Source organism: Plutella xylostella, chromosome 4 (genome assembly GCF_932276165.1).
Source record: "Plutella xylostella chromosome 4, ilPluXylo3.1, whole genome shotgun sequence".
NCBI classification, from domain to species: Eukaryota; Metazoa; Arthropoda; class Insecta; order Lepidoptera; family Plutellidae; genus Plutella; species Plutella xylostella.
Genome location: NC_063984.1, coordinates 7,201,617 through 7,227,001, shown reverse-complemented (window position 1 = coordinate 7,227,001; position 25,385 = coordinate 7,201,617). Strand labels below are relative to the sequence as shown.

The 25,385-nt window shown below is 39.1% G+C and overlaps 1 protein-coding gene across 6 annotated transcripts in view; it reads left to right on the top strand.

Moving 5' to 3' along the window:
- LOC105392923 (sodium/hydrogen exchanger 9B2) overlaps positions 1-23,824 on the top strand; it is a 44,336-nt gene extending 20,512 nt beyond the window's left edge. For 4 of the 6 annotated variants that reach the window (XM_048628497.1, XM_048628513.1, XM_048628509.1 and 1 more), the window contains exons 3-14: positions 5,192-5,289; positions 12,822-12,921; positions 13,220-13,368; positions 13,697-13,928; positions 14,192-14,361; positions 14,808-15,022; positions 16,018-16,189; positions 18,048-18,202; positions 18,684-18,848; positions 19,249-19,453; positions 21,353-22,037; positions 22,629-23,824. In XM_048628497.1, the coding sequence (XP_048484454.1) occupies positions 5,192-5,289; positions 12,822-12,921; positions 13,220-13,368; positions 13,697-13,928; positions 14,192-14,361; positions 14,808-15,022; positions 16,018-16,189; positions 18,048-18,202; positions 18,684-18,848; positions 19,249-19,453; positions 21,353-21,528 (1,837 nt within the window). In that variant the 3' untranslated portion in view covers positions 21,529-22,037; positions 22,629-23,824. Of the gene's footprint in view, positions 1-290; positions 609-5,191; positions 5,290-12,821; positions 12,922-13,219; positions 13,369-13,696; positions 13,929-14,191; positions 14,362-14,807; positions 15,023-16,017; positions 16,190-16,387; positions 16,470-18,047; positions 18,203-18,683; positions 18,849-19,248; positions 19,454-21,352; positions 22,038-22,628 lie in introns of those variants that run through there. The other 2 variants (XM_048628503.1, XM_048628525.1) reach the window with 2 other exon arrangements.
- The last annotated feature ends 1,561 nt before the right edge of the window (positions 23,825-25,385 follow it).

Sequence of the window (25,385 nt, the reverse complement as noted above, 5' to 3'; positions counted from 1 at the left end):
ACCACAGCTACCGCTTATTGTTTAAAATGGTACATAACATGAAGGAGCAAAGTCCTTGGTAGTTGTGTGTCGTCAGGCACATTGTGCGCGGGTGCTCGCGGCGCGGAGGGTGCGGGCGCGTCGCGGCATCCGAGCCGACTGTTTTGCCAAATGTATAAACAAGGTGGTCCCTCGCCCGCGCCCGCGCACTCGTCGAGCTGGCAGCAACGCAACCGGTCGCCTCGGGCTATGACTTAACACGCATTTCTATGGCAGAGAACTCACCGCGGCTCCCAAGCGATTTTTTTGCCCGTCGGCCAATGACCGGTCCGTCACCGGCCGGCGAAACTGAGCGAGACGAGGCAGTCACGTGCCCGGGGTGAGGAGCGGCGGGCGGCGCCGAGCCCGGCCGCAGCATGCAGGCTCGGGGCGGCACATGTGTGGCGCGAGCTGAGCGTGAGGCATGCCCCGGCGCACGGCGTCCGACCACCGACGATAACTCTAGTTTTAGTGAACAAGACTCGCTGAGTGCCATGTAGTAGGATGTCGCACAGCAGCCTCAGTTGTCACTACGACAGCTACCTCCCCTCGGACTCCTCGTTGGAGACAGACGCGCTCAATCGGCATTGGTAAGTTTTATTTTTATGCGGGTTGTTTTTTGATCAGGTATTTGATATTTTATTTAGTTATCCCATTAATTAGTTTTATATTGGTTACAAAATTTATATAACACTAAAAATAAGTAAGTAAATATTTACTTATTAAGTAACTAATAAAATATTACCCACTGAGAGAGGGTTACATACTTACTTAAAGCAATTAAGTTGTTTAATGTTTTTGACTGTGTTTTCCTATACTTACCAATTTTTTTACTAGAACAAAGCAAATAATCGGTGACAAAGATAAAATAAACCATGGTCTAACTCTAACTAATTATGATTAAGGCTCAGCGTTCTTATAAATTAAGATTGGGGTACAAAAGTGTGAGGTTTGGGTTGAGCCCCAGATGCCTCTTCGAGGACCCCCACACGCCCCGGGCCCCTCCCGGTTTTGCCCGCAGCATTTTGTCTTCGCTGCGCCGTTGTTCACCGTCAAACTTTATGTAAACAATTAATTAAAGCATAGTTCTTCAGGATTCATGTTGGCCACACTGAACAACTTTGAAGCATAAACAATCCTTATTATCGAACGTACAATAGCTATCATAAAAGAGTAAAACTATAGAAAGTGAAACCGAAATCCAATACACACGCTTTTCCGGTTCACGTGAATAGACCAGTTTCGAAGAAATAATTTCCATTTTATTTGACACAAGAAGTTCAGTGTCAAGCTATTGATGATAAATATTAATACAAGTGTTTCTCGATGTATAAACGTGAGTGACTCTGATATAGCGGCTCGGTCGGCAGAAAAGGGCCTATAAAGGCCACAAACTATAATAACCTTTACAAGTGGCTGGGTATGTCATTACGTATTGGCACTATGGTGCGTGGTATTTGTGTTACATGCAGTCATATGTCCACTGTGACCCACATCGAATCGGCAATCCATCGCGAATGTCAGCCACTGCCTTTAATTAATTATTGGTGACTCAAGATTATGAACGCTTTACTTCACGCTCTGTTGTGCTACAATCACAATAAAACGAAGGTATTTTGCTTCAACAGCAATGCACATTTTAATTAATGGATTATGTATCAAAAAACATCTCTTCACTAAAAACTTTTATCGGCTTACCAACTTTTAAAATAGACGTGCACCATCGTTGATATTGTTCATTAATGATGTATTAACAATCATTTACATAAGTACATATTATGTTCATTCATTCTTCTTATATCATATTTTTGTAAAGTTTTCAGCCAATATAAAATTGTTACTTGTCCAGGTGTGGAGGTACAGCGAGGGCCATAATAAATTAAAACATTTGCAGCTGAAATGTAACTCTTACTACACACGAATTACGAATGTTAAATAATGCGCAAAATGACTATATAATTAATTACTGTCTATGTGACTATATGTATTGTTGCGTTGAAAAAATCGTTTCGATAAATCTTTCCAGTGTCAATAGTAGGTATATATAGTTCGATGAAACCACGTGTCGTTTGATACTTGGACTTCGCGGAACCATTGTTTGAGCGTCCATGTTCATGTTCACAGTAAACGCTATTGATGCTATAACGTCCGCTACACGCTGTATGTAACGATTTTGGGGTTCCGTATGTGTGTTTGTTTATTTTATTCATAAAAGAAGCTTATTACTAATTACATTATGCCTCTGTGCCTGAACTAGGCCAAAGACCTGTACTTCAGGCATCAGCGCTCTTTTATCAGAGATGTCATTTAAGGAAAGCTATACATTGCAGAAGTATCACGTTTTATTTAACTGTAATTATCCTGTTTGATCTGTTTGTTACCGTTTTGGTGACTAACACTAGAGCTGGTCACGGGTAAAAGGATTAGCCAGTGAGAATAGCGTCAGACCCTGACTGCCCGGGGTGTGCCGGACGTGTAGAAGGTAAAAGGTCACACAAGGAACAAGGAGGCTCTTTTCGTGCACCACATTCAGATTTTATTACCGTTCGCCTATTTAACTTTAACAAGAATATCTATACAGTGCCCAGCAGAGGGACACTGAAATGGCTACATGAAAAAAAAAACTATACCTACATAGACTTTCAGACTGTTGATATTTTCTGAAATCTTATATTTCTATTGCCGCAATAACAATATTATAAATATATACCTACAACCACCTAAAAACGTATTGTTCCTTGTATTGGATAGACGTATTTCAATTCGTGCGCCGTAAAAAAATATTTTTAGGTAGAAAAGTAAATGTAAGTTTCAACTGCACGTAAGACACGTTTTAGATAACAATAAGTACGTAAAAACATACCTGTTGTTATTATGCATTTTCTATGGCTTTGATATAACTTACTTCTAAAAATTGCTTAAAAATAAACTTGCAAGGTTAATTGGTCGACTTAAGTGGGGCAGTTTCTTATATCGTTCTTGCTTTTTTGCTTAAAATGTAGGCATTCATAAAATTTTAATAGATTAAGAAAAAAACTGCCCTTGATTGAATGACATAAGCAAAGATGGTAAGAGCCTTACCATACGGATTCATGACCAACAGATTTTTGCGCTGTAGCCTTATGAAAGTGTCAAATACCTACTTACCATCAACTTACTGACTGTATGTTATTATGAACGAAGTCCCTATTTTATATTGCAAAATCCAATCCTAAGGCTGTATTTTAACTTCAATAGCAAAATTACCTGAGTATCTACATTGTATTTTTCATTCTATTCTTCACAAACAATAACTGCATATTGCATTTCTTATGTAAATGCATTTCTTATGTATATGGGAAAAAATAATCGATGTTCAATATTTTTATTGCCTATGCAAGATTACTTTAACTTGTGTTTGTCTGTACATTGCTATAATTCAATGGTCGGAAATGGAATGGCGAGTACAGTCAAGCAGAGGTTAGATACAGATACCTATAATTATGTATATATATTTTAAATTACACTAGGTAATTTTGCAAAACAATTTGAAATAGTTCCTTCTATATAAGTTACCTAAATTACATGTACCGAAACTCTGCATTACATATTTATTTTATTATATTAGAAAACTTGTGATATAGACTTTTGTTTGTAGCTGTACAAAGAGAACCCTCCAAGGGAATAATTCCATAGAGGTGTGCACTGATACAGCATCACAATGAATACATCATATTAATAAATTATATTATTTGCATTTGCATAATCAGCTTGGATACGATGAAGGAGGTACTTAGGTACTTGAAAATTTAGGAATCGCGGGCCCATTGTATGTACATATTTGATACTCCCGCTACGAAACTAAATCAAAAGTTTTTACGTTACAAACTTCTATAGGTACTTTTAAATAATTCGGCGTGTAATTGCCACGGTTCACCAGTCCTGTGATTGTTCATGACCATTCCTTTGTATAATTGTTAATACAAATTACTAACTCATTTCCATTTTCAAATCTTATACAAAATAGTCCATTCACACGTCGAGCAAATGTTACATTTGTTATTAAAAATAACATAAGAAAAACCTATCTCACAAGGTGACCGAACTATCGACAGCTGAATTGCTGGTATATGACAAGCAGTCGAGCACATGTCTTTAGTTTACATACATCATTTAAACAAAAAGACGTAGGGGGCTACTCTTGCTTCAAGAAATCAACGAAGTTTCGGAGAGCTGAGACGTGTCGGTAGGTTTACTGCAACGAGGCAAAGTTGTGGTTAGCGTAGCAGCACTCCGAATTTTCATGATGCTAGAGCTGAAGCGTCCCTCTTGCAATATACTTGTACTTAACCAAATATAAACCTCAAGATACATACAATACCGTTTGAGTAACATGATGACGTACCTATACCTATCTGCAAAGAGTAAGTAAAAATATCTTGAGACGTGCTTGGAAAACAACTTTTAGACACAATACCTCTACTTAACATGACACATAATGAATCATTTCCACCTTGAAAATATAATTGATAGTATCTGCACAATAAAAGCGTATTAATGTAATGTAGAACAATGTATAAGGCTAACTAGCTCTAGTTCAGCTAAAGTTTTAAGGACACAAATGGTTCTGAGAAGTGTAGAATGCGTATGTCACGGCTAAATATGGGTGTGAAACTCGTCAAATTAATCAAATACTTACGCTTTTTTGCGGCCATTGCATCGTTTAGCTATGAAGGTAGTATCAATAGCTTCAACGTAAAATTATCCAAAAAAATGGATTATTTAAGAATTTTTCACTTTTTAAACTAATCGTATCCTAGTTTCACCATAGTCTGTTAGATCATTAACACCCATGTTACATTGTAAGTGTCATCTGAAATAAAATGTCCATATTTAATTCTTGACAGATGTGTCAAAAATCAACAACTATTCTTTTGTTAAGATATAACAGGGTGTTAATGATCTAACAGAGTATGGTGAAACTAGAATAGAATACTACTTTATCGACTAAACAGGACCCAAATAACAATTTATAATACAGTGGATACAATGCAATAGGCGGCCTTATCGCTAAAAGCGATCTCTTCCAGGGCTTAGTAACAAGGGCTTAGTCCACAACGTTACAATAGTGCACCATCAAGTTAACAAACTCTGTAGTGGTGTAGTTGTGCTAATTGGGTTTCGTTTTGTTCAGGAATGGAGTCGGGCGCGTCACCACGACGGCGGAGGGCCCGTCGCGGCGCAAGAGCAATCTGCACAACGCCATGGCCGCAGAGATGGACAACTCATGGGGTAAGGATACATCTTCTTCATCAGCCAATACGTATAACAAACCACTGCAGGGTGTTGTAGGCCTCCTCCGTGTCACGCCAAGTTTATATCTAAGAAAAAAATGTTTATTGTGCAATTAGATCATATTGCTGCAAAAATATCTGCAACTTCCTTTCATAAATCATTACAATTGCTACTGTGGAAATCTATCATTTAAAATCTGGTTTAATCTACAGTAGCAATCAAAACTAGTATTTCTTTTTTGAAATTTTGACATTACTGTTAGCTTTTAGTCAATTTGTAAACACAGTTTACCAACTGAGTCGTCAAATGAATAATGTTGTGGTTTAAACGCAGATGGCGCTAGTAGTGAAGTTAAAAATACTACATTTGACAACTCAATGAACTGGTCTCTCTCTATAAAAGGCAGACATTTTGCAGACTTGTTGTCAGTCGTTATCGAGCCTTGGACTCGTAATGTTGTAATACAGTGTCTGGAATGACTGAATGGAAATAAAGTTAAGTTATTTGATTTAAATCAAGACTTTGATTTCCGGAACCTCTCAGTTCAGAATTGGGAATAAAAATCATGAATATTTCTCAATATTCACACGTCCACAAGTGTTGAGTGTAAAGTGCAAGTGAAATTGTGTAGTGTGTGATTGTAATCATGGAGAATATGCCGACAAATGAGACTGGCATCAGTCTGGATCGTGCTAACACCGCTGGTGAGATGCGGTCGCTATCGGCAACGTCTGCCAAGCAGCGTGGTCGCAGCGTGACGAGGCGAGAGCTTCGTAAGCGGCGCCGGAGGAGCCCGTCAAGGGCGAAGTGTCCACGACCATCTCGAGCGCGGTCGCGGTCAACTTCATCCAGCGGCGAGCGCTCGGTACGCGCCGGGAGACTGCGCCGAAGGTCCACTTCGAGACGACGACGACGTGGCGCGTCGACTCGATCACGCAGTGCGTCGACTCGGTCCCGTAGAACGTCGAGACGATCGCGGAGGCCGTCGAAACGACTGCGCAGCTCATCGAAAGGACGGGGTCAGCCTCGAGATGACCGTTCTCGAAAAAGTAAGCGGAGACGACACAAAACTGTAAGTGTTTCATCCTCTACCACTTCAAATGTTTCGCCAGTGCATGCAAGTCAGAATAAGAACAATCAAAATATAGGTAGTTTTTCTTTACAAGATGTAATGGAGCTGATTAAATCATTGCCCGCGGCATCCAATCAGACCCAAAATCATTTTTCTATGAACACAAATGCTGTGCCAGAATTCGACCCTTCAAATAAAGAGCAAAACATTAATTCATGGCTGACCAAAGTTGAAGAATGTTCTTTGTTGTACAATTGGTCAGAAACTCAATTATTACATTACGCATTACCAAAATTAATGGGTGTAGCTAAAATTTGGTACCAGGGCTTACCTTCCTTGAATTTCACATGGGCAGAATGGAAGGATAAACTATCTAAAACCTTTCCAACTGTACAAAACTATGCTCAACTTTTGCACGAAATGCTAGACAGAAAAGTTAGGAATAATGAAACGTTAGAAGAATACTATTACCACAAAACTAACTTGCTAAATCGTTGTGATATAAGCGGAAAGAAGGCCATAGATTGTATTATTTATGGGTTAGATGACAAAGGAATGCGGTTAGGAGCTCAGGCAGCGAACTACTCACAACCTGAAGAACTATTATCGTATTTTAAAACAATAAAGGCTGAGGATACAAGGGATAGGCGAACATCATTCTTTAAGAAACGTATTGATACATCCGGTGATAGTCATAGTCATGCCACAAAATCAACCACAATGAAATGCTTTAATTGTGATGAAATAGGGCACCCAAGTTTCAAATGTACAAAACCGTTACTAACGTGTAGTATATGCAAGCGATTGGGGCATCAGAATATTAATTGTAAGCGTTTAAATAAAAATAATGCGAGTCAAAATTATCAAAAGGAAACTGAAAAATCTACATCCGAAGTAAAATTAGCTGGCCAATTAGATGAAAAATACATACTTCCCTTAATGGTCAATGGCCTACCCAAGACATGCTACGTGGACTTGGGTAGTCAGTGTACGCTTATCAGAGCTACAGATTTTAATGAATTGGGAGTGATTCCAAATACTAACAGTGGAGTACCCGGGTTAAAGGGTTTTGGTAACTCAATCATAGAACCAATAGGGAAGGCGATAGTTGAATTACAGGTGCAGGGGGTAACTGCCTCAGTCGAAGTGCTTATTGTACCTGATGATTTACTTAAACATGCAGTTTTGTTGGGACATACATTTACCGAACAAGCTGGCATTGTTATTATTAAGACTGATGAGCAATTAATAGTGCATAAACAACCGTTACCATTAAATGGACGTAAATTGAACTTGTTGATAAGGACAGACCTAGAAATTAAGTCCATGGAGGCCTTACCAGTAAAGGTTGACAATGACGTTAACTGTAAGGTTTATGTGAAAGAGTCAATGAGAAAGATCGGTTCTAATAAAAAGTATTATGTTCTACCAGGTTTTTATGCGATAAATAACGGACAAGGATGTGTTATGGCTGTTAATTTGGGTTCAGAATCAGTAACGTTCAAGGAAGGCCAGTTATTAACTAGAGCTCATATTTATGAAAGCGAAAATGAAAGTTACGATGTAAATAGATTAGAATGCGTGAGTAGTGAGGTATTCACTGATAGCATAAAAACGGGTAAAGACTTAGATTTAAACAACAAAGTGAGACTAGAAGGTTTGTTAAATAAATATAAAAGTTGTTTTTCCTTCAGCCTAGCCGATCTGGGGCTAACCAACTTGTGCGAAATGACTATTAACCTCAAAGACAATACTCCCGTGGTTTATCGACCATACAGGTTGGCCTACTCAGAAAGGCACAAGGTAAAAGAAATGATTCAAGAAATGTTGGATAGTGGTATTATTACAGAATCATCTTCCTCCTACGCAAGTCCTGTTCTGTTAGTGCAAAAGAAAACTGGGGATCAGCGGTTGTGTATTGATTATAGGGCCCTGAATGCAAAAACCGTGAAAGAACACTATCCTATGCCTAGGATCGAAGATCAAATAGATCAACTTGGGGGTTATAAGTATTTTATTACCCTAGACATGGCGTCTGGATATTATCAGATTGCAATTTCTCCATCTTCTCAAGATAAAACTGCTTTTGTGACCCTAGATGGACAGTACCAATTCACGCGCATGCCATTTGGCTTAGCGAATGCACCATCTGTTTTTCAAAAGACGGTCAATAAAATGTTAAAAGACGCTAAAAATCATGAAGCTTTTGCGTTTATGGATGACATTATTATACCAGCTAATGATATTGATGAAGGTTTAGAACGCTTAGAAACAGTTTTGAAACTTATTAAAGAGGCAGGCCTTACGCTCAAATTATCTAAATGCATTTTTTTCTCTACGGAAATCGATTACCTTGGTTTTGAAATATCTAGGGAAGGAGTAAGACCAGGTCAAAAGAAAACAGAGGCTGTAGAGAGTTTCAAGCGTCCTAGTAACCAACATGAGGTTCGACAATTTATAGGCTTAGCGAGTTTCTTCCGCAGATTCGTCAAGGATTTCGCAATAATAGCCAATCCTTTGACGAAGCTGTTGAAGAAAGATACTAAATGGGTGTGGGGTGAGGAACAGGATAAGGCATTTTCCACGTTAAAAGCCGAATTAGTCAAAAGACCAGTGCTCGCGTTATATGACCCAAAAGCTAAAACCCAAGTCCATACAGATGCGTGTAAAAACGGCATCGCTGGTATTTTATTACAAGAAGATGACTCAGGTAGACAACGAGCCGTTGCTTACTATAGCAGACAAACGACCCCGGAAGAACAGAAATACCATTCATTTGAGTTAGAAACTCTAGCAGTGATCGCGTCACTTAATCGTTTTCGCGTCTATGTTCTAGGAATAAAATTCGTTATTGTCACCGACTGCAATGCAATCAGAACTACTCTATCTAAAAGAGATATCATACCACGTGTTGGCAGATGGTGGTTACAGTTGCAGGAGTATGACTGCACCATCGAGTATCGGCCGGGAAATAGAATGTGTCATGTAGATGCTTTAAGCAGAAACGCTATCCCAATGATTGATGAATCTGAGCCGGTATTCGATGTGTTAGTTGTGGAAACTGAGGATTGGCTGTCTACTATGCAAAGTGTCGATGATGATATCTCGCACATTAAACGTGTCTTGGAGGATCCAGATACCCCAAAAGTGGTAGATATACATCAAAATTATAGAGTCAAAAATGGGAAAGTTTACAGGGTAGTCGATAGTCAACTAAAATGGGTGGTTCCAAAGGGTGTTAGATGGCAGCTGCTAAAAAAAAATCATGATGAACTTGGCCATTTTGGAGTAGAGAAGACGTTAGACAAATTGAAGTCACTCTATTGGTTTGCCGGAATGAACAAGTTTGTCAAGAAATACGTTCAATCATGTCTAGAGTGCGCCTATTACAAAACTCCTGCAGGTAAAAGACAAGGATTACTTCATCCAATCCCAAAAATCGACGAACCATTTCACACGATTCATATCGATCACTTGGGACCATTTGTCAAGAGTAAATCTAAAAATACGTATCTTCTCGTCTTAATTGATGCCTATACTAAATACATAAACCTTTATGCGGTCAAAAACACCAAAACAAAGTCAACGATCAAAGTTTTAAATCAATATATCAGCTTATTTGGAATACCTTCTAGACTGATTAGTGATAGAGGTACTTCTTTTACAAGTAGAAGTTTCAAGGAATTTATACAAAAATTAGGTATACGGCATGTGCTAAATGCAGTTGCGACACCCAGAGCTAATGGCCAAGTGGAGCGATACAATCGAACCATATTGGCCTCTCTAGCGGTCAAGAATCATAATTGCAAAGAAAATGAATGGGACAAACATTTAGAAGAAATTCAACTGGGGTTAAACACAACTCTCAACAAAGGGATAGGTAAAAGCCCAGCAGAGGTACTTTTTGGATTGAGGCTTCGAACAAAAGGAGATGGAATAGTTGCGTCTTTATTAGATAAAAATCAGGACGGTGCTAATCAATCATTAGAAGCGATCAGAAACGAAGTAAGTTCTAAAGTTTGCGAGGAACAGGAAAAACAAAAGCATAGATTTGACAAGAGTAGGAAGGCTGCTAGAGAATTCAAGGTTGGTGACTTAGTACGGATTGAGAGAGATATCTCTAGTAATAATGGAAAATCAAAAAAATTGCTTCCCAAATTACAAGGCCCCTACAGGATTGTAAAAGTACTATTAAATGATAGATATGTCGTCGAGGATACCCCTCTGACACGAAAACAAAACAAGAGGTATGAGGGTATAATTTCAGTAGATAAAATACACCCCTGGCTAGCATTTACTCAAGAATATTTAATGGATTCTGATAAGGATAGCTCAGCGGACAATGATGAAATGGAAAGTAGGGATAACGAGTGTTCTGTAAATAATAATGAAGTGGAAAGTAGAGATGATGATAATGAAATCGAAAGTGTAGATGATGATAATGAATCAGCCGATTAATGATTAAAACAGTTCAGTTTATTTGTATAAATTTATTATGTAAGTTGTGTATATTTTTTTTGAGGAAAATTTAATGTTTTAGTTAGGTGTGTTATTGATGGTGTGTTTATTGATGGTCTTATCACATATTGATTATGTTATGTATGAATTGTTATTATTACTGTAGTGAACTTATGTGTTTTTATTATGATCATGAAGTGAATCTGTATACAATGGAGTCTTATGACAAATGGGAGTATACTAGATTTTACGACATGGTGCGCAAGGAGGCTGGTTAGCCAAGAAATGGAGCGCTTTGTTTGAACTTAACTGTGTATTGTTATTATGATCATGAAGTAAATCAGTATACAATGGAGTCTTACGACAAATGGGAGTATACTAGATTTTACGACATGGTGCGCAAGGAGGCTGGTAAGCCAGGAAATGGAGCGCTTTGTGTGTTAAGACATTGATAATGAAAAATATAGATAAGTATGATTATTTTTTACACTATGGAGTCTTTTGACAAATTGGAAGGTGTAAAAATTAATTGTTGATAGAGGCGATGATGCCAATGATTTGAGAACTGATTTATAAGATACTGAAATTGATGGAACAATTTCATAATTAAGATGGCCGAACGTGGTGAAAAAAGAAAAAGTGTTTAATTGTTATAATTCTTATGTAAATAGTTCATAAGATGGTCAATTAATTTTCAAACCTTTGTTTATAATTAGTTTTAATTAACGAGAGGACTCGTTATTGTAGAATGGCCGACTGTTAGCTTTTAGTCAATTTGTAAACACAGTTTACCAACTGAGTCGTCAAATGAATAATGTTGTGGTTTAAACGCAGATGGCGCTAGTAGTGAAGTTAAAAATACTACATTTGACAACTCAATGAACTGGTCTCTCTCTATAAAAGGCAGACATTTTGCAGACTTGTTGTCAGTCGTTATCGAGCCTTGGACTCGTAATGTTGTAATACAGTGTCTGGAATGACTGAATGGAAATAAAGTTAAGTTATTTGATTTAAATCAAGACTTTGATTTCCGGAACCTCTCATTACACATCTAAAAATAGACACCTAACTGGACATATTTCGATATCTTATTCAAGTTGCTAGGTGGAGGTAAGTACTTCTTCATAAATGTTTTATCACTTTGAACCAGTTTACAAAGCTGATTTCAATCAGTTGGTTCCCGTTATATGCAAATATACCAAATAATAAGTACCTAACTGTTAACAAAAGTTGTCAAGCAACGACTCTCGGATTGTCTCGTGTACTTACCTCGGTACTTATGTACCTACCTACCAACACACATGACAGATATCTATTTTATTATTCTTTAAGTCAGCTGCTAGCTCAGACCCATTGCCATACATCCATCAAAGGTTAACTAACGTAGAATACTAATTGATCTGTATATTTCCACACTATCTCAAGGTGCTAATAATGAGAGATATTACTACTTTTATGTACTTTTTATTACGTAAAGTGATTTTGAGTTTAATACGGCATGATGGTAAAAACTCATTAGTTATTTTAGCTAGTCCCATGATATTTTCGTTAACGAGGCACAACGTATATTGTAATAATAATATGTTATCATTATCATGATTGCAATAACAGTCAGATGGGCACACCTTTGGCTACCCTAGGTATTCAACAAACTTGACGTATAAGTAGCAACGAAGGCATATCAGAAACAATCTTTTTTTCTGCTATATTTGCTTTCCCTGCGAGACCCGAACGTTTCATATGGCAACTGAAAACTAATTACTAAAGTAATTATTAGTTATTTAATTATATTTATTTAGTTAATCCCTGAAAAATTTATTCTTCACGGTGTGTTCGCGAACACTTTACTTTAAACGGTAGAAGTGTGGATGAGCCGGTCCGGAGCGCGCAGGTGCGCCGGAGGTGAACCCTCAGCTGTTAGTTCGCACAACTTCCACACAGAATCGATACCGAAATATAAATAACTTGTAATTTTCACTCGAGCACTCACTTTCCTCAGACCGGCCGTCGCACATCGAGGGAAGGTACAAGAAATACTCGACCACATCATCGATCTACTCTAAGAAGGCCTTATCTCACCAGAGCGAGCACGTTGAGAGGTAAGCCACCGTTGCTGTAACGGCTGTAACAATTGTTTTTTAAATCAAGTAAGTTCGTAACTGATTTAAAATAGGTTATAACAAAACTCTTACCCCCGAATTTCTAGAACGAAATCTCAGTTTTTGCAAGCATCATCGTGTCGTGATACTTGTCTATTGTCTTTCTGTCTAACGCAAAGAGTGAAGTTCGAGTATCACGATGACGCTTGCAAGCCTACTTAATTCGGGGGAAATTATCTACTTACCTCCAAAAGTTTGGATGGAATATTTTTGCCTAAAAATCTTAACTGGTTTACAGATCCTGGTGGTACGCGTGCTGTCAGAAGTGTCATCAAGAAGAATCCGGGATTCCATCGTGGGAACCGACTCATTGGCAGAAAATATGCCCCTATCCACTATGTCCGTCGTACAGACATTTCGCTCAGACTTTATCTATTCTAATTATAGGTAAGTGTTCACAGAGGAAGTCATATTTTATGAAGCCACTTGATAATCTGATTTCACTTTATATGATCCATAAAATGAACATGTTATATCTATATTATTTTATGGAATTCACTCGAATCCAGACTGACGAGACCATGGAAGGAGGCTCCCCTAGTGTCATCACTGTAGATCAACCACATCCGGCGGAGGCACATGGATCTAATCTAACTGGCTTATCCTTTAACCTAACCTAGAGCGTGTTTGTCGCCGATACCCTAAAAACAAGACGGAGGAGTTAGTTATACATTTCGGCGTTGAAACTATAACCTTATATTTATTTTGTGTACAGGCATCCTTGTGTGGATGACAGTATGGGTAATCCTGGGCGACACGGCGGCGCCGGGCGGCCAGCTGTTCACTCTGGCTGCGCTCACCATCGCCGCCTACTTCGGGGGCTGGCTGGTGCTCAAGATCACCACGCTCCCAGGACTCATAGGAATGCTGTTCGTCGGAATCCTGTTGAAAAATGTTGGCTTCGTCAATTTTGACACCAGCTACCAGCATGTTACTTCGTACATCAGGTACAACGCCATACTTTGTTCATAGCCAATTCATTAGGTAATTATTAGGCTGTTATACATAGCTAACATCGTCATTGACAAGACGAAGAAGGAGAAGATGAAGAATTATTTAACCGGTTAGCGCTTCTTTTGCCAAAAAAATACTGTAAGCTGCGTCACAAATCTATTTCCATTACATTTTCAATCATATACTCTTTAAGTACAGTAGGCACATCGGTAAAAGCAATTGTATGTACAGTCACATAACCACCTTAAACTTGCAGAAAAATGGCTCTAACAATAATTCTGACCCGCGCGGGCATGGACCTAGACCCGGTGGCGATGAAGAAGATGTTCTTCACGGTGATCAAGCTGGCGCTGGTGCCGTGGATCTTCGAGTGGGCGCTCTGCACCGTCATGTCGCACTACTTGCTCGCGCTGCCTTGGGATTGGGGTACGTACGAGTCACTACGAGTGACTGTGACTATGTTGGTTTGACACCTTGGCAAGAACCAGGTGTCACGTTCACGAGCTCGGGGGTACCCGACATGAGCTTTGGTTCATTGATCAGACCATGACTTCTCTGTACACATATAACTTAGGCATGTCATTCACTGCCTGAATTTTATACTCCTAAACTTGGATTATTACCACCAACCAAGGTCCACTACGGGATAATGGGTAAACACTGTTTACCATGGTAGTTCTGGATGTGCAGGTTTCCTCGCGATGTTTTCCTTCAGAGTAGGAGCGAGGATATAAGTACATAAAATAGAGATACCTACAACATGGCACATAAATTCCAAAGAACCAATTGGCACAAATCACGGCAGGATTTACACATTTCCCATAGTTCCAATCCGCTATACACCTCTCATCTCAACCATTTCCACCTTCCAGCGTGCCTGCTAGGCTCGATCATAGCGGCGGTGTCGCCGGCGGTGGTGGTCCCATGTCTGTTCCGGCTGCGCGGGAAGGGCTACGGGGTGTCCAAGGGCATCCCCACGCTGGTGCTAGCCGTGTCCGGCATCGATGACGCCGCCAGTGTCGCCGTGTTCGGGATCGTGTCGTCGCTCATGTTCTCGTCGACCTCGCTCACTATGAATATTATTCAGGTTTGTGGGTTTTTTTACAATGGCGCGGTTCTTCGCATTTGATTGGATTTGTTGTAGATGTTGGTAGGAGTTAGTAAGTAGGTATAAGTAGGGTTAGTAGGTAGGTATTAGTTAGATACCTTGCCACAAAAAAACTATTGACGTTTTGTCAATAATTTTGAGATGTATATGGAGTCAACTGTACTTTAAATTGTACTTAATTAATGAAAAAGAGCGGCGATCATTTACATATTCAAAAAGCCTAACCGTAGGTAAGTGCTCTAATATTGAGTTAAAATTCCAAGTAAATTACGGATTTTCACCCTGACCTTAATCTAAAATTCAAATTTTCATGAATCCATGAAATATTTAGTAGATTTTTGAAATTATACGTCTTTGTATAATAGGTGATATTTAAAATGTTATGTAAGCAGCATAACCATCCTTGAACTAAATTAGTCTATCGATTTCATTTTTCACCTGCACTATGAAATCTTCGTTTGTGTGTCATAGCATAACTCATAATTATAAAACCGCTCGAGTATTGCATTTAGCGTAATGATACACATTATCGTGTTTCTTTTATTTCTGAATTCAAATTGAAACCCCTTTCAGTTATGCTTTTGTGTTTTGATACGAGAGTGACTGCTCTTGTGTTGTGTACTGTGGGTTGTGCCCATTAGATATAATCACTGCGCTCTAACTCTGCCACTCAAAGTCATAGTCCTAACGTAAATTTTGCGATTTTTGCGTAGGTACTTACCTATATTCCTTTAGGTATATATTTGTCACGTTGATAGCCCTATGTGGCCACAGATTATTAACCGTATCCACATCATGGATCGTCTTTTGTAAACTTTTTGTGGATATATTGGAGACCTACTCATTCTCTATCTATATATTCTATTATATTCCCTTTGGAGGCGTAAGTACCTACACCTGGCTCTCTCGAATCGAACCGCTTACTTCTGCTGCCACCGCTTAATCAGCTACTAACTTCCCCCTCACTCTTCCAGGGCCCCCTAAGCGTGGTCGGCGGCGTGGCGTTCGGCGTCCTCTGCGGGTACCTGGTGAAGTACATCCCGGAGCGGAACGACGCGTTCCTGGTGCCGCTGCGGGTGCTGCTGCTGCTCACCGGCGGGCTGCTGTCCGTGCTCGGGTCCGAGGAGATGGGCTGGGGGGGCGCTGGTAAGGCTGAACTTCTGACTTAAATACTGGTTGTTTCAAAAAGTGTATACATACAAGCCGAAACCTACGTATGCAGCATGTTATATCTAATCCGGAAAATTAAATCAGAATGTCAAAATTCGCAAAAAAAAAAACACACTGCATAGGTACTCTTGATGATGTATGAAGTATATTCCGGAGCGGAACGACGCGTTCCTGGTGCCGCTGCGGGTGCTGCTGCTGCTCACCGGCGGGCTGCTGTCCGTGCTCGGGTCGGAGGAGATGGGATGGGGGGGCGCTGGTACGTTGAGATAGGGTTTAAAGGCTGAACTGCAGGCTTAAATACAGAATGTTGCAAAAAGGGTATACTAAGCCGAAGCGTGTTTTGAAACTATACAAGGCCAGAACGCACCCATAGTGTACTAGCACTGTATAGTTTCAAGTGAAAAAAAATAATATTTTACTTGAAAATATACAAGGTTTGTGCGTACTAATCGCGTATACTTTCAAGTTGGGATTTACTGAATCGTTCTTGAAAATATACATTGCTATTACGCACATTGCTTGATTGGCGTACTTGTCGCATATAATAATTTATACATAAGTACAGGCTGATTCTGATTTACTTAACTATTTCGGTAAATGTACATGACTATAATTTACTTGTTCTGCCTGTCATACCTATAGAATGTTAATAAATAAAGATGATAAAGCTCTAATTTGATTGATAAATTTATATTTATAACAATCATACTTGCAAGTAAGAATACTTATATCATTTTATTTATATGAATTAAGAGTAATACCTACTACACTCACGAGCAATGAAAAAGTTCCAGTGACGATAGCTCCTGAACGGAAAAGACTAGCTTAATTACGCCGTCGGCAATATTAAAGTAAACAGTCCATCAAAATATTATTATAACCAATTAAAAACGTAAATTTTGATCAAATTATAAATTAAATGTTTAAAAAAATTGGTTTCATTTGGTGTTGACTTTTTGCTACTTGGACTTATTCATTGCTCGTGAATGTAGGTATTACTATAGACTTACGAAAACAATGCCGAGTGCGGAATTATGATGCAATGTTTAGAAAGCATATAGACTTATTACTATTTCGCATGAAAGAAAGGGAGAGCAACAATTCAAAAGGGCTACCTGGTAACTAATCACGTATAGTTTCAAGTGCTTGCATTGCCACTTGGCACTTGAAAATATACACGATTAGTACGCAGTGGTAACTGCTGCAGTATATTTTCAAGCCATAATTTTGGCCGAACTTACTTGAAAATATACGCGATTAGTGCGTAATGGCCTTGTATACTTTCAAGTAAATCATGGCACAATTTTAATTTGAAAATATACGCGAGCAGTCCCAGCCTCTGCGTTCTGGCCTTGTATAGTTTCAAAACACGCTAAGCCGAAACCTACGTGTGCAGCATGTTATAACTAACAACCTGTATACCCTTGATGATGTATGAAGTACATTCCGGAGCGCAACGAAAGAGTTAAAAGGCTGAACTGCTGACCCAGAGACCAAAAATTGCACAACTTTCAGTTTTCGGCGGCTGCAAACTTAACTTTGTCTGAACCCTGTCGTAGGTCTTCACGTTATGTCATCGTATGAGGTCTCTGGGTCTCTAGAGGTTCTTGAAGATGAATAGATGATGTATTATTATAGCATTTTTCATGGTCGGGGGCTAAGGGGTTAAACAATAATGACCTGAGGTCCTTTATCTAGTCCTCATATATGCCGATCTGTACGACTTTTCAGGGTATTCAAAAAAATAAAATTGACGTTTGCAGCGATTTGCATCAACATGACGATTACAATACCCCTATTGCATCTCCCTAACGGTTGTATATCTCATCCCCAGGCCCGCTGGCAGTGATCGCGTTTGCGTTCGTGGCTTGCAAGAACTGGACGGAGCAGGGCTGGGAGCTGGAGGACAACCCCGTGGCCACCGCCTTCGAGATCTTCTGGATGTTCTTCGAGCCCATGCTCTTCGCCGTCACCGGGGCTCAAGTTGTGGTGAGTTTGTACTCCTGAAAAATACTCCTGTTTAGTTATTCCAGTAGAGCTGCTATCTAACGTAACCTCAGTGTTGGTGACTTTCACCGAAGAATTGGTTTACCATAGTGTATCAGACATATCAGTTGATCGAATCGAATCTTAATAAAATTGTACATTGTACTTCCCTAACGGATGTCATTTTTTATACTCTATTAGTACTCCTGTAGATCTCCGAGTTGCCGCCCCATCTAATACTGGTTTGTGATAATCACCTCTGATTTAACCTCTTGCATGTGCATAGATCTCAGTGCTGGAGCCTATAAGTACTCCCGTAGATTTCAGAGTTGACCATTTGTCATGGGCACCTCCGACTTAACCTCTCGTAGTACATAGATCTCGGAGCTGGAGCCTATATTCCTATAAGTACTCCCGTAGATCTCAAAGCTGATGTTTTGTGGTAGGCCTAGGACCTCTGATTTAATCTCTCGCCCGTGCACAGATCTCGGAGCTGGAGCCGCACCTGGTGCTGGTGGGCGGCGGCATCCTGGTGACGTGCATGGTGCTGCGCATGCTGGTCACCAGCGCCAGCGCCGTGCGCTCCAACCTCAACATCAAGGAGAAGTTCTTCGTCGGACTGTCTTGGATGGCCAAGGCCACTGTGCAGGTAAGCATAGTTGAGAACTATAAGCTAATGTCGACCGTATATTATATTGCCGCCTGGCTTTGACAGTATACGGACAGAAAGAGACATTTATAGATTAATGTCAACATTAGCTTAAAAATCGTAGTAATTTGTCAAATAGTCAGACATAGAAGTCAGACACTAGTAGAAGTAAATAAGTAAGGAGAGACAGATCTTTCAATGATTTATAACCTATATACATTTACCTAGATGATGCGATGGTACGCCTGTATGAAATGTAACTTCCTAATTACACTCTTGAGCCAGAGAGATTCAGAGATTCTTACAACAAACCACTTAAATATCCGAGTAATATTCAACCCTCATCATATTTGTTACAAAATTCCAAATCTCTCTATCTCCCATATTTCTCAATTTCCAGGCTGCCCTAGGCCCTGTAGCCCTGGACGAGATCCGCAAGATCTCCGGAGTGGAGGGGCCCACGGCTGAGCTGATCCGGTACGCCGAGACGGTGATGACCATCTGCATCCTGTCGATCGTGATCACGGCGCCCATCGGAGCCATCGTCATCACCATCGCCGGCCCCAGACTGCTCACCAAGACCACCAAGCCGCCTGTGCTAGAAGGTATGGTTTTGTGTTGGGATAGTGGGGTTTTGGTTGGAAGAACCATATTTTTAGCTGAGGTAATGATGACTTGATAAGGAAAACGCGTTTACTTAATTAACTTACTCAAATACAACATTACCTAGGTGTAAGAGGTAGGTACTTAAATTTTAGAGGACTAATGAGTGAGGGAGGAGTGAGAGGAAACAAAAGTTCAGTAATATAAATATTTAATTTTGCAGTTCAGTTTTAATTAAGAAAAATTAATTTACAAACCTAGATAGATAATAATTTTTAAATTATACCTAAAATTGGCTACATTAGAATCAAATCACAGTAAAAATTAAAGCAATGTTGCTACAACCACAGTTTCTTCATTAATAAGAAAACCTGTTTGGAGGAACTTTCCTAGGATCGTAGCTAGCGGCGTGATTCTGTTTAGTGGGATAGTAGAGATTTTGCTGGTCTGGATGTTGTTGTTGATCACTAGGATTATCTATGCGGTTGGGGCCAGAGTTAGGGTCGTATGGATTATAACTTGCAGGTTGAGGTTGAGGATAAGGAGGACGGTTGGTATTCTGATTTGAAGGGACCTGATACGGGTCTGGCCGTTCCAAATGATTTTGGCTATATGAAGGGTATGGATAAGCACCAGGTTGAGGAGTAGTATGTTGGTTATAGCTAGCTGGTTGAGGAGTAGTGTGTTGGTTATAGCTAGTTGGTTGAGGATAGGGTCCCAGGTTACTGCTATGAATGTCCTCTCTGCCTGGTGAGCTTTGAGTGGTTGTGCCCGTTAAGCTGTCATGGTTGGTCTGATAAGGATACTGGCTCGGGCGATCAGAAGGACCTTGATAGCTATTCGGATAGTGGGGATACGGGTCTGTAGTTCTATTCATTGATGGGTTGTAAGGGTAAGGGTTATGGGAGTTAGTTTGATTATTTGCTGTCGGATAATTTGAAGGTCGCTGGTATGAATTGATCTGGCTATAGTCTGGTTGTTGAATCGAGTTTCTGGGCGGCGGGTATGCACTAGCCGAAGGATAGTTGTTTGAAGGTAACGACAAAGGGCTTGCACTAGGTGCTGGACGTGGATAGTGGGCACCACCCTTGGTAGGGTAGTAGGCTGGACGTGAGTAGGGCGCACTGGTGGGAGAGTTACTTGGCATATTATTAGGATTGTACTGACTGTAAGGACGGGGGTCATTAGGAACATGGTATTGGGAGTAAGTCTGAATCTCAGGTCGGTTCTGTGGATAGGTGGACGGATAAGAGCCTGGGTAGGAATTAGGTTGCGTATACGGGTTTACGTAAACATTTGCCGAGTTCGGATAATTTGGTGGAGTGGATCGTTGCGGGTACATGGCGGCGTGGCCCTTAGTCTGCCGGATGACTCGCTTGTGCTCGCGTTCTTCGCTGGCGGCGCTCGACTGCTCCTCGCTCGCGTCCTGCTGGTCCACCTCTGCGTACATCGAGAGAGACTGCGCTCCATGTTTCATATGCTCGTAGTCTTCATAAGACGCAGCGAAAGAACCATCTGGTGCCGACACTTCGAGAGGCACGAAGTAGTCATCAAGTTTTTCAAAGTCACCTCCCAGAGGAATGCTTAATCCAGCTGAACATTTTTGATTCACTATTATCAAGGACAGACCACAAATGAACACTAAAAGTTGTTTCTTCAGTGAATACATAATGGAGACTGCCTATTCAATATGTTTTGATATTAATTCCCTGAAGGTAATCTAGACGAGTTTAATTCACGATAATAAGATAAACTTTAACCCATAGTTTATTCCGAGTAAACAGTTTTGCACATGTGTTTTGTGAATGCTTTGCATGTAAAATCCTATCAGTATGGTCTCTCCTTACCATACCATCCTATTTTAAACCAGTAATTTGTAACCGTCTTTTGTTTATTCTCAGGCTGGCGCCGCTCGCACCGGCCGTCCATCAGGGACATCTCCATCATCGACGAGGAGGAGCTGGCGGAGCGCGACGCGGAGGGGCTCCCCGACACGCCTCCCGAGACGCCGGCGCCGGCCGCCAACAGCACCCCCGCCCCTCACCCCATCACCGTGCAGCCCAACCACCGGACTTGACCGCGACAAACACTCCATCTACTACTCGAGCGAATGGGGAGAAAAACTAAAAGCTAATTACAGATGGCGCCTTAGGCGACTATGCCTAATTCCACAGTTCTAATTGGTTGGTTCAGTCCTAATTTTTTCTCCCCGATAGTGTAATTGGTCATCTTGAAAGGCACACACGATTGTGCTGCCGAAGTATCACTTAGTTTTCTTCCCCATTAACTGTGCGCGAGGTCATATTAACTAGCTTTGGCTTTCTTGCTGGCCAGGTGCACAGTTAATTCGCACGAGTAGTACTATTCAACCAATCGATTCATTTTACTTGTGTCTTGGAGTTAAATGGCTCATTCATTAGCGAGTTAAGTTGTCGGTTGAAAATTGGACGTAGCCTTAACCATGCATGGAAGATGCCGGAAAGCTTATATTCCCTTGGCATAATAATGTTTGTGTAAAAGTGGAACGCCTGATTCTAAATAAAATCACCTAAACTACAAAGATTATGCTTAGAGCGTTTCTTGTAGGTAGTGTTGCCCAAATTCAGTCTTGGTCTTGCAGTCTTGGTCTTGTTCTTGCGTTTTTGCAAGACCAAGACCAAGAACAAGACCGCGTATTTTTAGCAAGACCAAGACCAAGACCTGACCGTGCAAGACTTGAGCAAGAACAAGACATAGCCTGCAAGACTCTTGCGTCTTGCAGCAAGGACTTAGCGCTATTTCACTGAGTAGTTAGGTGTAACAGTTCGGTGTATAGGTAGGTACGCTTAGGAATTCTATGAGACGCAAAAAACTGTATCAAAGAATATGAAAAACTGGACCTATGCACATTACGACTAATACCATAAACATAGCGAATAAAAAATATCTATTAAAATCAAAAAGTAAACTTTAATAAATAGTAATAGACTAATAGGTAATTGCAAGACTTGCAAGACTCTTGCTGCAAGACCAAGACCAAGACCAAGACTGGGAGCGCAAGACCAAGACCAAGACCAAGACCAGGTGTATTTGCGCAAGAACAAGACCAAGACCAAGACCAGGTGTATTGGCGCAAGACCAAGACCAAGACTGGCTAAGTCTCGTCTTGTTCTTGCATTTGGGCAACACTACTTGTAGGTACTTCTACATCACAGGGTTTTATACGTAAAGTGTCCCGATCTATTGGTCTTTAGACTCATTAGTATCATTAATTTGTTGCGTTAAATATACTTATTGTTTCATGTAAACGTAAAATCATGTTTTAATAATTAATTGTATTCATCACATTCCAATAACATAAAAGTATATTTTCGAAAAGTATACTTACTTCAAAGTACATAGTTAATTTAAAAATTATTACTTACCTAATGTACTTACCGACCAGCCTTTATATCGCTTTTATAGTGTGCAAAGTTATGGAGCAGCAAGGGTCAAATTAAATCAAATCGAATATTTTATTTCCATCAAGTGTAGGTACATTAATGATGACCTTCACTCTCAGTGGACTATAATCATTTTATCAAAATATATATTTTTTCTATAACATAAATCAATTAATTGTGCCTTTCCTTTCTGCACCATATTTTTTTCATGTACATACATTTTATGAACTCAATACTAGGTATTTCTATTAGTAACAGGATATGAAAAGGTCAACGAAATTAGCATAAGAGATTGTAGTATTATTAAGGCGTTATGTGATATTAGAGCGAGAGCGCGAGCCTCGCTTACTGTCGCTTGTCCACTTAGGGTTACCATCGACATTAGATTTACTAGTTGATACTTATTTATTAAATATTGTGTGTTTTATTACGAGTTTGTCGTCATAATGATCAGTATTTTGAATATTCGTTTAATATTGTAAAACAATCACCTTCTTGTTAGCTAGTTATTAGTTATCACTGTATTCTGTACCTAGGTAGGTACTTAGATTGTAAATAAGTATATCAAATCATTTATTTGTAAGTCAATATGCCTTTTAATATATTTTTAAGTAAAACTTGAAAATTTTATAAACATTAACTATGAATTCCGATAGAAATTATGTAATTAGATACAGTAGGCCATTTTGTAAATAATATCATTGTTATCGATTCAATGTAAACAAAATATTTATACATACTATATATACATATACAACATCATTATTTTTCCTTCAATTTCCGTCCCATGTTTATAAATAAGAATTAGTCGATGGATTCAAGTTTAGGGACCAATCATGGATGTATGATCGCTATTAAAAAACATCTCAGTAATTCTGAACGATGCAAAATATCGAACAATCATTGAATGTAATTAATTATTTTCAATTTATATTATATGGGATAAAACAACCGACTTTATCATTTTTAACCTTTAATTATCTCCTATAAAAGTAATAAGGCTAATAAGTACTTAATAAACTTACATGTTATCTCCATATTCGAAAATGGCAAATTCAAATTCAAATTCCGCTGACGTCAAGAAAAATCGATGTCCACTTTTGGAATATTTGTATTGTATATAAGAACAAAGGGCATTTTTTTCTACCAATAATCGTCCAAAATTTTTTCTTTAATGCGTCGTCAAAATTTGTTGTTGTTTATCTATTTAGAGGTAAGGTAACGGGTCCATATATCGCGGTATTCAAAATGGCGTCCTTATTTCGAGTTATATTTATTTTCATGATTATTACTCATTTTAATAGGTTTGGATACTCTAAAATTACATTTAATCGTTCATTATCTTTAACTGAAACTACTTGATGTAGTAAATATGTTTAAAATTGCCTAAAATTACTAAAAACTCATGTAATGTGCCGTGAGGGCGACGCCGCCATGTTTTTCATACAAACGCGACCCGGCTTACGTAAGGCCAGCCATATTTAATAATTGTGTTTTTTAATATTTATACGACGTTCAACTTTGTAAATAGTTTATATTTAGTTTATTATATTCTTATACTTACATTAAATTTAAATTTTAACTCTTTTTAAACTAATTTAACCCCTTTAAACTCAAAAACAAAATACCTCGGTATAAGGGCCTGATTTTTATACGTTGTTCCTAACTCCGAGTTACCCTCGGTATAAGGAAAATACTATGTCATGATTTTTTAGCTTATAACTTTACAAATAATAACATTTGAAGTATATGCTTGATTACATAATAATAATGATGAACGTGACAAGCTTATAACCTAATTCGGCGGTACAAAATATCCTCTAGGAATCTTAATATGACACGATAATTGTTGACCCAAAAATCATGGTTACATAGAAAACCTTAACTTAGTATGTATATTTGAAATGATAAAAAACAGTGTTATTTCATCGCTATTAACGTAAGTGATACATAATTTTACCAATATTTTATGTATGATTTGAGTAACAAATCTATGTTGTTTCTAAATCGATAATTTGATAACTCGGAATATGGATTATTAAAATACTTGCTGAACCCCTAATATGGAGTATGACATTTTACATAGGTAGGTACCTCGGAAATCGGAATATGACTACATCACACCTTCGCAGTGTCATCCGATGCCGTCATCAAACCATAAAATCAAGATGAATTAGCGACTTTCTTCCTAAATATAAAAGGGGTGTGGATAGATATGCCTGACTTTACGAAACTACTACTAGATACTACCTACTTATTACTCTTTATAAAAGAAGAAAGAAAGAAAATTGTAGACGTAAAACTTTATTTGGGTGAATAAAATAACACACACGACCGTGGAGTTTTTATAACACTTATATACACAATTGCCTAATTTCATTTCTGTATTTTATTTCCATTATCCTTCTACTTCGAGGTCTGATGGCCGTTGTAATATTGTTATCCCAGAATTCCCAGATAAATGAATGTCCTGTATACTGCATTTCATGTTTGGTTTAGGGGTCTGGTTGAT